General features: G+C 47.1%; 1 protein-coding gene across 2 annotated transcripts in view; it reads left to right on the forward strand.

The window, feature by feature from the left end:
- The window catches only part of MTHFD1 (methylenetetrahydrofolate dehydrogenase, cyclohydrolase and formyltetrahydrofolate synthetase 1), a 62309-nt gene that overhangs the window by 38132 nt on the left and 11203 nt on the right, over positions 1–12974 (forward strand). For both annotated transcript variants that reach the window (XM_035104499.2, XM_035104508.2), the window contains exons 23-26: positions 1995–2095; positions 4443–4620; positions 9239–9346; positions 11321–11473. In XM_035104499.2, coding sequence (XP_034960390.1) covers positions 1995–2095; positions 4443–4620; positions 9239–9346; positions 11321–11473 — 540 coding nt within the window. The remainder of the gene's footprint in view (positions 1–1994; positions 2096–4442; positions 4621–9238; positions 9347–11320; positions 11474–12974) is intronic.

The following is a 12974-nucleotide window of genomic DNA, read 5'->3' on the forward strand; positions in this document are numbered from 1 at the left end:
TCGAGATGCCTTCTAAAGGTCTGGTAATTGTTGTTCTCTTTGACCTCTGGTGGGAGGGCTTTCCACAGGGTGGGTGCCACTACCGAGAAGGCCCTCTGCCTGGTTCCCTGTAACTTGGCTTCTCGTAGCGAGGGAACCGCGAGAAGGCCCTCGGCACTGGACCTCAGTGTCCGGGCAGAACGATGGGAGTGGAGATGCTCCTTCAGGTATACTGGACCGAGGCCATTTAGGGCTTTAAAGGTCAGCACCAATACTTTGAATTGTGCTCGGAAATGTACTGGGAGCCAATGTAGGTCTTTCAGGACTGGTGTTATGTGGTCTCGGCGGCCACTCCCAGTCACCAGTCTAGCTGCCGCATTCTGGGTTAGTTTTAGTTTCCGGGTCACCTTCAAAGGTAGCCCCACGTAGAGCGCATTGCAGTAGTCCAAGCGAGAGATAACTAGAGCATGCACCACTTTGGCGAGACAGTGCGCGGGCAGGTAGGGTCTCAGCCTGCGTACAAGATGGAGCTGATAAACAGCTGCCCTGGACACAGAATTGACCTGCGCCTCCATGGACAGCTGTGAGTCCAAAATGACTCCTATAAATAAAATGAAGTGAGTGTCATAATCCAACAACAAACCATCAGGATTGTGGTTTGTTGACAGTAAACGGTAGTTCAGCCACTTGGCAGTGTTCACATACAACACGAAGCTATAGTTTAATAAACCATGGCTTGGCATTATGTGTGATCCAGGCCAGTGGCAGTCTGATATTGAATGCAAGCAAGAATATATGGTAAAGACTCAAGCTGCTTCAAGTGAGGAAATTAATCCTGAAAAGGGGGTGAGTCAAAGCTTCGGAAGAAATTTAAATTATTTAAGTATTAAGAGATCACTCTGTAGCTTGGTCAGAATCCCCACTCACAGAATCCCCGCCCACTGCATCTCAGGTTAGGAAGTCGAAAAGGAGAGTTTTTCTCTTAAGACATTTTGTATGCTGAGAAAGCAGAATATAGGGTGCTCTCAGCACACAAAATGCCTAAGAGAAAAACTCGTTTTCGACTTCCTAACCTCAGCTGCAGTGCCTCATTTTTATAATGACACTTTGGCTCATTTAATCCACAGGTCTACTTAAAATTTTCCATGCCAATAGTTTTATCTCTCTATAACCTCTCTGTAACGTGCCCGGGAGGTAGCTGAGTTCAGGTCAGGAAAATGGTAGACAGGGGCTAAGGGTAGCTTCTTGCTGTTTGGTTGAGGATTATATGTTTGTATTTCAGATAAGCCAAGCCACTGGGTGCTTTACAATGAGGCAAATAGATAAAAATCCACAAAGTCCCTAAAATAACAATCCATTAAAAACTCCTAGCAAATCGCAGAAGAGCAATTGCTAACAGAAGCAGCAGCGATCAGAGTTTGCCTCCAGACACCCTCCAAAAAATACGCATCTTGGCTAGCCATCTAAAACAAAGCGTTCACATTTACCTTTCCCACCAATATAAGCTCCTGAGGCAGCTTACAGCAAATGATGTTGCAGTGCAGAGTTTACCACGAGAAAAAAGAAGCATTAGATAGAGCAGTTGATGAAGCAGCTTAAAACCCTTCACAATTGGACGTTAACTTTCCTAACTGGCCAAGATTGGCAGGGGGGTTCCAAAGACGTAAAAGGCCATTTTCTCTGGCAGAGCGAAGGTGGAACATGCAAGAGTAGACAGAAGATGGACAGATTCATACAGACTCCCTCCATGGAGGTTTTTAACCAGAGGTTGGGTGGCCAACTCGCCGTGGATGCTTTTTGCATTGCAGGGGGTTGGACTAGATGACCCTGGGGGTCCCCTCCAGCTCTGCAGTTCTGCTATTCTGTTATTTAAGTGATCCTGAGAATATGCTTCCGAAAGAAGAGGCGAAAGATGTGATAACAGCTGTACTGGGAGCTGGCAAGTTGCAAAAAGCTAACTAGCACTTGTTCATCCCCAAACAAACTCTCTTCCCCCCCCTTTCCTTTTCGTACAGAACCTCCCACTTTTGGAGAAGGGGTGCAGCAACTTGCGGAAGCAAATCCAAAACGCCAGGACCTTTGGCATCCCAGTCGTCGTAGCTGTCAATGCATTCAAGTAAGTAAGAGCTAAAGGTTTCTGCCTTATCCATGCAGGGAAATAAAGCAGTAAAGGGGACTCGCACTACTGCAGACTGTTGTTTTGAAACTGCAATGAAATAGTAGCATATTATCGCAGGGCTGTTGTCACATGGGGCTGCCACTGAAGACTGTTCGGAAACTTCAGCTAGTGCTCAGCGTGGCAGGCAGGTGATTAAAGAACACAGGGAGGCGGGATCTCTTAACACCAGTTCTGTCCCACTTGCTGCCACTTGGTTTCCAGACTGAATTCAAAGTGCCACTTTTGACATTTAAAGCCCTATATGGCTCAGAACCCTGCACCTAGGGGTCTAAACCACTGAGCCTAGGACTTGCCGATCAGAAGGTCGGCGGTTCAAATCCCTGCGATGGGGTGAGCTCCCGTTGCTCTGTCTCAGCTCCTGCCAACCTTGCACTTTGAAAGCACACCAGCGCAAGTAGATAAATAGGTACCGCTGTGGTGGGAAGGTAAATTGTGTTTCTGTGCGCTCTGGTTTCCGTCACGGAGTTCCATTGCGCCAGAAGCTGTTTAGTCATGCTGGCCACATGACCCGGAAATCAATCTGGACAAACACCGGATCTCTCAGCCGGAAAGCAAGATGAGCGCCGCAACCCCATAGTCTCCTTTGACTGGAATTAACTGTCCAGGGGTCCTTTACCTTTAAAGGTAAAGGGACCCCTGACCATTAGGTACAGTCGTGACCGACTCTGGGGTTGCGCGCTCATCTCGCATTATTGGCCGAGGGAGCCGGCGTATAGTTTCCAGGTCATGTGGCCAGCATGACAAAGCCGCTTCTGGCAAACCAGAGCAGCACATGGAAACGCCGTTTACCTTCCCGCTGTAGCGGTTCCTATTTATCTACTTGCATTTTGACGTCCTTTCGAACTGCTAGGTTGGCAGGAGCTGGGACCCCTTCGCAGGTATTCGAACCGCCGACCTTCTGATCGGCAAGCCCTAGGCTCAGTGGTTTAACCACAACGCCACCTGGGTCCCTTCCTTTACCTTTACCTTTACCTTTACCTAAAGGATCCCCTTTTCCCATATGAACCTGTGTGTACACTGCAATCAACATCTGAAACCCTTCTCAGTGTCTTATCTCTTGAGTACTGAGGTTGGTGACTGGAGGTCTTACAAGGTCTTCTCAATAATGGCCTGCCTCCCCGGCCCCATCTGTAAAATGGGGGGGGGTAATCCTGCTGTCTCACTGTACAGGCTTCTTGTAATGATTGCGACAAGATAATGCACATGGTGTGCTTTGAATGCTGGAAAGCACCATTTATATGGGTATTATTATTAATAATAATAATAACACCTCCCCCAGTTGTGCAATGGCTCAGTGCAACTAGAAGGTTGGTGGTTCGAACCCACCCAGGGACGGCTATGCGCAGAATTCCTGCATTGCAGGGGGTTGGACTAGATGACCCTTGGGTCCCTTCCAACTCAACAATTCTATGATATATCTTGTTTGTGAGCGCAAATTAAAGCTCTCCTGCACCTGCTCCTCCTCGGTCCTCACCCCTCCTTCCATGCCATCCATGAGTCATCCTGCATGTGTCTTTCTTAAATGTGATGTGCATCCACATGAGATGTTGCTCTGAAGTGCATTTGAGAAATGTTCTGTGGCAGCACTCTGCTCTCGTCTAGTTTTCAACCTTGAATAAAAGAAACTGCCTTAGCTAATCAGGCGGTGCTTTTTCATTCCTGCCAGCTGAATCGTGGGAGGTGGTGGTTGGGATGTCATGAAGATTAAGCACTTAATGGTTTTCAGTGAGCATTAATAGTCAAAATTAAATCTCCCTAGGCTTCTCCCTCTATGGTTTACATCATCATTGGCTCAGTATCATTATATCGTCTCTTAGGTAAAGCTCAGGACGCGGGTGGCACTGTGGTCTAAACCACTGAGCCTCTTGGGCTTGCCAAACAGAAGGTTGGCGGTTCAGATCTCCGTGACAGGGTGAGCTCCCATTGCTCGGTCCCAGCTCCTGCCAACCCAGCAGTTTGAAAGCACACCAGTGCAAGTAGAAAAATCGGTACCACTGCGGTAGGAATGGAAACGGGGTTTCCATGCACTCTGGCTTCCGTCATGGTGTTCCGTTGTGCCAGGAGCGGTTTAGTCATGCTGGCCACATGACCCGGAAGCTGCCTGTGGACAAATGCTGGCTCCCTTGGCCTGAGATTTTTATCTATCCTGATACCAAATAAAACTAAAGGGTGTACAGAAAGAGGCATTGGATTTTCCTGCTGTTTGCTAAGGTGCAATGACCCAAGGAAAACCATCCACTTGTTTCCCCCAGTGATAACTCTCCGTCAATGGATATCATTGCAGATCTGATACCGAGGCGGAGCTACAGCTGGTCATCCGGTTGGCTAAGGAAGTGGGCGCTTTTGATGCTGTGAAATCCACCCACTGGGCCGAAGCAGGGAGAGGAGCCATTGCTCTGGCCGAAGCCGTACAGAGAGCATCGCTGGCCCCCAGCAACTTCAAGTTTTTGTACAATGTGGAGGTAAGGATTCTCACTGAACCCTGTGTGACTCCTCTTCCTTTTTGGGATCTTCATTGAGTTATAATGCAAAAAAAGGAAGTTATTTTGAGGAAAGGAGTCTGCAACCGAGTTAGCAATGATTCTGGTACATGGGTGAAAAACACAGGGATATAGGAAGCAGCTCCATCTCAGTGTTGCCTACTCTGGCTGGCAGCAGCTGTCCAGGGGGTCAGACAAGGGCCTCTTCCAGCCTGGAGATCCCAGGGACCGAACCAACCACTTTCTTCATATAAATTTTAAACCTTCCCCTAAACTCAGGAACTACACGTATTAAGTTTGCAAAAAGAAGAAGAAAACAACCCATGCAAACATTAGCTTATAAATTGCCACAATGAGAGGTGTTCCAGCGAAAATGAATCTTGTTATTTTTACAGGAGCTTTTCATGTTACAAATCTGATTTTTATCTCCATTAATGAAACTTTTCTACAGGAGCTTACTACGATACAAAACTTGCTTCTCCGATTTCCAGTACAGCCGTACCTTGGTTTTCGAACAGCCTAATTCTCGAACGTTTCGGTTCCCAAACGCTGCAAACCTGGAAGTGACTGTTCTGGTTTGCGAACTATTTTTGGAAGCCGAACATCCGACGGGGCTTCCGCGGCTTCTGGGTGGCTGCAGGAGCTTCCTGGAACCAATCAGAAGCTGCGCTTTAGTTTTCGAACATTTTGGAAGTCGAACGGACTTCCATAATGGATTCCGTTCACCTTCCAAGGTACGACTGTATTTATCTGTTTCGCATTATTCATTTCTTCAGTTATACATCTGTAAAAATATATATACATAATAAGCTCCCATCAATTACCAGTTTTCTTCATTCATAAACTCAAAGACCCTAGCCTTTGTTGCTCACCGATTTTCGCTATGATGGCGATCCCTGCTCTAAAGTTAGGTGGGGAGCGAAAGGGGACTTTTGCCTCCTTGCACCTTTCATAGAATCATAGAGTTGGAAGAGACCACAAGGGCCATCCAGTCCAACCCCCTGCCAAGCAGGAAACACCATCAAAGCATTCCTGACATATGCCTGTCAAGCCTCTGCTTAAAGACCTCCAAAGAAGGAGACTCCACCACACTCCTTGGTAGCAAATTCCACTGCCGAACAGCTCTTACTGTCAGGAACAGCTCTTACTTTCAAGGCAGGCTCTGCTGGCAGCAACACTGAGGTCTTTCTGGCACCAGCTAAATACCTTCTTATTTGCACAGACCTTCCAGTGTTTGAATTGGCTGCTTTTGTTTTTAATAGTTTTTTCACCCTTAGAAATTTCCTTTAACTCTTTGGAGTAGGGAACCTTTGTTGCTTTTGCTGCTGCTGCACTACAGTTCCCAAATATCCAGGCCGTGGGCTGTGCTTTCTGAACCGGATGGGAGCTTGCAATTCCACAGCATCTGGTTCCCCACACTTGCTCTGGGGGAAGATACCAATAAGCTTGTGGGAGACTTGGAAAGGACTGGCTGATGGGAGGGGAGGGGGGTTGAATGGCTTAGGGCCTCAACATTATCATAAATGCTCTTGCAGGCTCTCTTTCCACGGCTAGCCAAGCCAGGTAGCCAGAAATACCCTCTGTCTCTCTCAGGCCAAATCTAATTCCTTGCCCTTGAGTCAGCCGCCTAATCAAATTACTTTCTAATGTCCCTGGGAAGACGCAGAATTTTTTGTTCCGAATGCCCAGAATCTGATTGGCATGCTCAAAGTGATGGGGAATGATGTGGGTTGTTGTTGTTTTTTGGTTGTTGTTGGTTTTTTTTAAGTGACTTCATGAATGATGGATGACTTGAAAGAAAAACGAAGCTTGCTGGGCCAAAGTGTTCTGAGTTCCCTTCCACTGTTTCCTCCCTCCGCCTTGCACTGAATTTTAGTTCCCTCTGTAAATCCGAGAGGCTCCCCTCCCCTTACGCATTCATGCTCTCCTGGGATTTCAGCCGCACTTATGGGGCTTCTCTGGAGGCTTTACTGGTTAGGGGAGAGTAAAAATAAGAATGCACACACGTGTTGTTGTTGTTTAGTCGTTTAGTCGTGTCTGACTCTTCGTGACCCCATGGACCATAGCACGCCAGGCACTCCTGTCTTCCACTGCCTCCCGCAGTTTGGTCAGACTCATGTTCGTAGCTTCGAGAACACTGTCCAACCATCTCGTCCTCTGTCGTCCCCTTCTCCTAGTGCCCTCCATCTTTCCCAACATCAGGGTCTTTTCCAGGGAGTCCTCTCTTCTCATGAGGTGGCCAAAGTATTGGACCCTCAGCTTCAGGATCTGTCCTTCCAGTGAGCACTCAGGGCCGATATAAATACGATGCATCATAATAAGTAGCACATCATCATACATGATACGCAATGGTGCATAGTATCTAATTATAATTATTATTATTATTATTATTATTAATTTATTATTTGTACACACACACACACACCTGGCTGGGTTTCCCCAGCCACTCTGGGTGGCTTCCAACAAAGATTAAAATACATCAAAATGTCACACATTAAAAACTTCCCTAAACAGGGCTGCCTTCAGATGTTTTCTAAATGCCAGGTAGTTGTTTATCTCGTTGACATATGATGGGAGGGCGCCACTACTGAGAAGGCCCTCTGGTTCCCTGTAACCTCACAGTGAGGGAACCCCCAGAAGGCCCTTGGAGCTGGACCTCAGTGTCCGAGCTGAACGATGGGGGTGGAGACGCTCCCTCAGGTATACAGGACCGAGGCCGTTTAGGGTGCAACCTGTGTGAAAATAGTTTTGTACGATGGAGTGTTTGTGGGGAAACCCTTAGATGTGCCAGGATTTGGGTAATGAGCAATGCATGCTAAGCAGCAGTAACAGTTCTGGTTTGTCCAATTAATCCAGAATGCGGCAACTGGAGTGGTGACTGGGAGTGGCCTCCAGGACCACATAACACCGGTCCTGAGAGATCTACACTGGCTCCCAGTACGTTTCCGAGCACAGTTCAAAGTCTTGGTGCTGACCTTTAAAGCCCTAAACGGCCTTGGTCCTGTATACCTGAAGGAGCGTTTCCACCCCCATCGTCCAGCCCGGACACTGAGATTCAGCACTGAGGGCCTTCTGGCGGTTCCCTCATTGCGGAAAGTGAGGTTACAGGGAACCAGACAGAGGGCCTTCTTGGTAGTGGCGCCCGTCCTGTGGAACGCCCTCCCATAAGATGTCAAGGAAATAAGCAGCTATCCTATTTTTAAAAGACATCTGAAGGTTTAGGGAAGTTTTTAATATTTAATGCTGTATTGTTTTTAACACTCGATTGGGAGCTGCCCAGAGTAGCTGGGGAAACTCAGCCAGATGGGCGGGGTATAAATAATAAGTTGTTGTTGTTGTTGTTGTTGTTGTTGTTGTTGTTGTTGTTGTTGTTAATCACGAAAGCCAAGGGTGGGAATCTTTTTTGTTGCCTTTTGGGATCACATTCCTGTGGTGGGCAGGGCCAGAAGTGGGTGGAGCAAAGAATGTAAATTACTTTACATGTGAAAAGGATCTAGGAGTCTTGGTAGACCACAAACTTGATATGAGTCAGCAGTGTGATGCAGCAGCTAAAAAAGCCAATGCAATTCTGGGCTGCATCAATAGGAGTATAGCATCTAGATCTAGGGAAGTAATAGTACCACTGTATTCTGCTCTGGTCAGACCTCACCTGGAGTACTGTGTCCAGTTCTGGGCACCACAGTTCAAGAAGGATACTGACAAGCTGGAACGTGTCCAGAAGAGGGCAACCAAAATGGTCAAAGGCCTGGAAACGATGCCTTCTGAGGAGTGGCTTAGGGAGCTGGGTATGTTTAGCCTGGAGAAAGGAAGGTTAAGGGGTGATATGATAGCCATGTTCAAATATATGAAAGGATGTCATATGGAGGAGGGAGAGAGATTGTTTTCTGCTGCTCCAGAGAAGTGGACACGGAGCAATGGATTCAAACTTCAAGAAAGAAGATTCCACCTAAACATTAGGAAGAACTTCCTGACAGTAAGAGCTGTTCGGCAGTGGGATTTGCTGCCAAGGAGTGTGGTGGAGTCTCCTTCTTTGGAGGTCTTTAAGCAGAGCCTTGACAGGCATATGTCAAGAATGCTTTGATGGTGTTTCCTGCTTGGCAGGGGGTTGGACTGGATGGCCCTTGTGGTCTCCAACTCTATGATTCTATGATTCTATTATTTACCTTTGCACAGTAAGCTAGTTTCCACACACCCCTCTCCATCCCGATGGGCAAGAGGAATGAATTATCAAAGTTCAAGGGCATATTCCAGCCAGGCAGAAGCACCCGAGGAGGGTACAAGGCAAGATCATTGAAGGGTGTGATCTAAGGAGAGGGGTGTGGCTTGGGGAGAGTACAAAGGGCCAAGCAGAGGGTTCTGGAGGGCCACATCTGTGCCCTGGGCCTGAGGTTCCTCCCCATCGCCACCACTCCGGGTAAGCCTTCCATTTTCTGGTCCAGCCCCTCGCCAGTAAGTTTTCTGCTTGGAAAAATAATGTGTTCTTGTTGCTTTCAGATTACCAGGATTGGCTACATTCCTTATTGATTTGGCATCCCATGGCGGTAGGAAAAGAATTGGACTGACTCTCTCTCCCCGCTCCCTTTCCTGTCTTTCTTTCTAGCTTCCAATTCTAGACAAGATAAGAATTATTGCACAGACGATCTACGGGGCAAAGGACGTTGAACTGCTGCCAGAAGCAGAGCAGAAGATTCTTCTGTACACCAAGCAGGTATGCTAGCAAAACATCCTTGCAAGATTGGGCTCCTATGTTTGGATTTTATAGTGCACGTTCTGGTTTTTTCTGCAAACATAGCCTGTTGGTCAACAGCTACCAAGTCTCTCTTAATTCATTTCTTAGGAAAAAAGCCTAGAAAATGCTTCTTCAGGGGAAAAACGGGCTTCATTTGGGCATGTTGCCTATTCTTGCTTTCTCTCTCTCTGATATGATGCTGATAATTAGGGCTTATTCTTTTTATGAGCTTGTAAACTTAATTTGCATCTTCTCCCTTTTCAGTCGGATGTCATTCGGCTTTTCTTGACACCAAATTCAGACTGCCTTAGTTAAGGATGTTAACACATTTGTAGCTTGCATGTGCATTTGTAAATTCCAAAAAGAAGGTTAACATTCCTTGTTAAAATTCTGTAGGCCAATGATATGCAAAGTTATTTGCACTTTATCCCGTGAGTGTCCATTTAAAAAGCATATTTGGAGTTTTTGCTTACTGCTGCTTACTCACCGCTCCTTAATAAACTAAAGTTACGGCACTCGCAGCTCCAATTAAGTATCTCAGTTGAAACTTTGCTTCCAAATTGCTGGAATGAAATTGTTGTGTTGTTGTTGTTTTAGAAAGCCCAAGATCCATATTGGCTTCTTGCAAAAGCACACGCAATTAGCAGATCATCTTCATAGAACTGCAAATGGCAGCATTAGGGGGTCTTTTACTTTCCCTTTGGGGTAGCAGTGCTACTCCGTTGCAGCAGAAATTACGCACGAAGGGCGTAGGGTTGGAGCCAGACTTAACAGTGCAATCCTATAACACAGGCATAGGCAAACTCGGCCCTCCAGATGTTTTGGGACTACAACTCCCATGATCCCTAGCTCACAGGACCAGTGGTCAGGGAGGATGGGAATTGTAGTCCCAAAACATCTGGAGGGCCGAGTTTGCCTATGCCTGGTTCACAGCCTAAGACAATTTAACTTGTCTAGAGAACTTGTGTTAGGTCGTTGGCAATCCATCGGGCTCAAGAGACAGGAGAGTGCGTTCACTTCCAACGGTGAAGCCAAACTGCCACGTTAGCAGCACCGAAATGACCTCCCCAGGGCGCAAGCCTGGGCAGAGTCTATGGAGCCTTGGGCTGCCCAGATGACAATACTCCCCTTCTTGGCCTCGCTGGTGTGGTCCAAAGGAAAGCAGAGCAATACGTCTGGCACCACCTTGCCTGCTGGAGTTGCAAGAAGGAGGCCTGGATTTGCGTAGGGTTTGCTGCTTAGCCTTTTCTTCTTCTGAAGATATCCCATATGGCGGTGGAGGTTTAGGTTCAGAGTTTTTCTTCTCCTAGATGGGCTACCTTCCCAGGTTGATGAGCCCCATCTTCCCCACATGAGATGGCGCAAATATTCAGGCTCCTGGAGGGGATGTTGTAGCCTCCAAGGTCCATTTTACTACTTCATTACACTGAGCCCAAGCCAAGATTTGGCTTACCATGGAGGTCTGGATCCGCTGTCCCATGGGCCAGAATTGGCCCAACACAGGTCCCAGTTTGGCCTGTGATGTCTTTTCCCCTAAGCCACCTGCCCCACAAATGATCTTATGTGTGATGTTAGCATGGCACGAGATGGGGGGAAAGCTTGGCCAAAGAGCACAGCAACATCTGGGGAGGCCGCAGGATCCTCAACCATGCCCCAGATGTTTATAAAACAAGAACAGAGCAACCCATTCACACCAGCAGGTTGTGAATGGCGCTGTTTTGTTTTGTTAAAAACTCATTTAGTAACTAGAAGGAACAAAGATGACTATATCTGTGATTGATAAAGAGAATCCGGCAGGCTGGGAGTGAGCCAATTGAACAGAATTGATCTGTTTAAATCAAGGCACGACAGAGCTGAGTACACTTTAATTGGAGCAATTGCATAATGTTTTACTGGCACGCTGTTCAAAAGTTGTCCTGCTCTTCCTTGTGGTCTCCTCAATCCATCATCCAGGGTTTTGGGAACCTGCCCATCTGCATGGCGAAAACCCACCTGTCGCTGTCTCACGACCCAGAACAGAAAGGGGTGCCGTCTGGTTTCATCCTGCCCATCAGAGACATCCGAGCCAGTGTGGGCGCAGGATTCTTGTATCCGCTAGTAGGAACGGTAAGTGCTACATATTGAAAGCTTTTGTGTGGATTAAATTGAGAGCGGGTAGCAAACATGGAGAGCTGCCTTAGACCTTTTGTCTATGTAGCCCAGCACGGCCTTCCCCAACCCTGGATTCCCAAACGTCGTTGGACTACAAATCCCATCATCCCCTGCCAGCATGGCCAGCAAAGTTGAGGAAAGCTGGACTAGCAAAATGCTGTTTCCAGATGGAAAAGAGAGCTGGAGGGACTGAGAAGTTGTGTGAATCTCTCCAGTTTGTATGGATGTCATTCTCTTGGTGTTAGGCCGTAAAGCACCCCTTCTCATTTAAAAAAGTCCTAAACAGCCTCAGGCCTGTATACTCGAAGGAGGGTCTCCACCCCCATCATTCTCCCCAGACATTGAGGTCCAGCTCCGAAGTCCTCCTGGCAAATCCCTCACAGCAAGAAGTGAAGTTACAGGGAACCAGGTACAGGGCCCTCTCGGTAGTGGTGCCCTCCCCGTGGAATGCCCTCCCATCAGATGTCAATGAGATAAGTAACTATCTGACTTTTAGAAGACATCTGAAGGCCGCTCTGTATGTTTCGTGTTTTATTGTTTTTATATGTGTTGGGCGCTGGGGTAACTCGGCCAGATGGGCGGGGTACAAACAAACAAACAAGACCCCTTTTTGTGTTGTGCAAGCTTACAAAGCAGTTTTACTTTCAATGCTGTGTACATTAAGTCACTTTTGTTTTCAAAAAATCAAAAAATCTCCAGCACGCTGCATTAAACCTGCAGCCCGGTTTCACTCTTTCCTTATCCAAATTGACCTTCAATTATTTTATGGTGAATATTGCTGATTTTGGGTGAATATTGCTGATTTGTGGTCAGGAGAGAGTTGAGGGAAGGAGCCAAAAAAAAAAATGTTCTCTGGTATAAATAGCAAAGCACATGTTGCAGGAACGTTCGGAAGACTAAAACATTTTGTCTTTGTTTTGGCATCTCCAAATTTGGACGGCTTGGCTTTTAATTGAAATCCCCCAAGCATCTTACGGAAGTCTGCCTGTAGCGCTAGATTCTTGCTGTTGTTTTTCCAGGCTCTCACAAAACCATATGGCATTAAAAAAAGAAAAGAAAAGAATCTCAGGAGCTGGCAGGTTAAGGTAATGCTCCTTATGTTCAGGTGGAAGAGCCATAGCTCATTGGCAGAAAGAGCCAGCCTTGAGGTACTGGGTTCAGGCCTTAGGATCAGTCGCAGGACTTGCCCAAATCCCTGTGCCTTTGGAGCCCCATTGTCAGAGCATGCAGAACACTACAGGTGACTGAACTTTCTTGGCCTGAGGGACACATCACAAATGCAGTACCTCCATAGCTGCCAAGTCTCCAGTTTTCCCTGGGAAATCCCTGTTTTTCCAGCTGTTCCTAGCTGAAAAAACAGATTTTTTTTTGTTTTTCCCCGATTTATTCTGGCGCGGCGGCCATTTTGGAACTGGGCAAAGCAGCATCAAAAGTCACTTCTGAGCATGCTCCGCCC

This window comes from Zootoca vivipara, chromosome 1, assembly GCF_963506605.1.
Source record: "Zootoca vivipara chromosome 1, rZooViv1.1, whole genome shotgun sequence".
Lineage (NCBI taxonomy): Eukaryota > Metazoa > Chordata > Lepidosauria > Squamata > Lacertidae > Zootoca > Zootoca vivipara.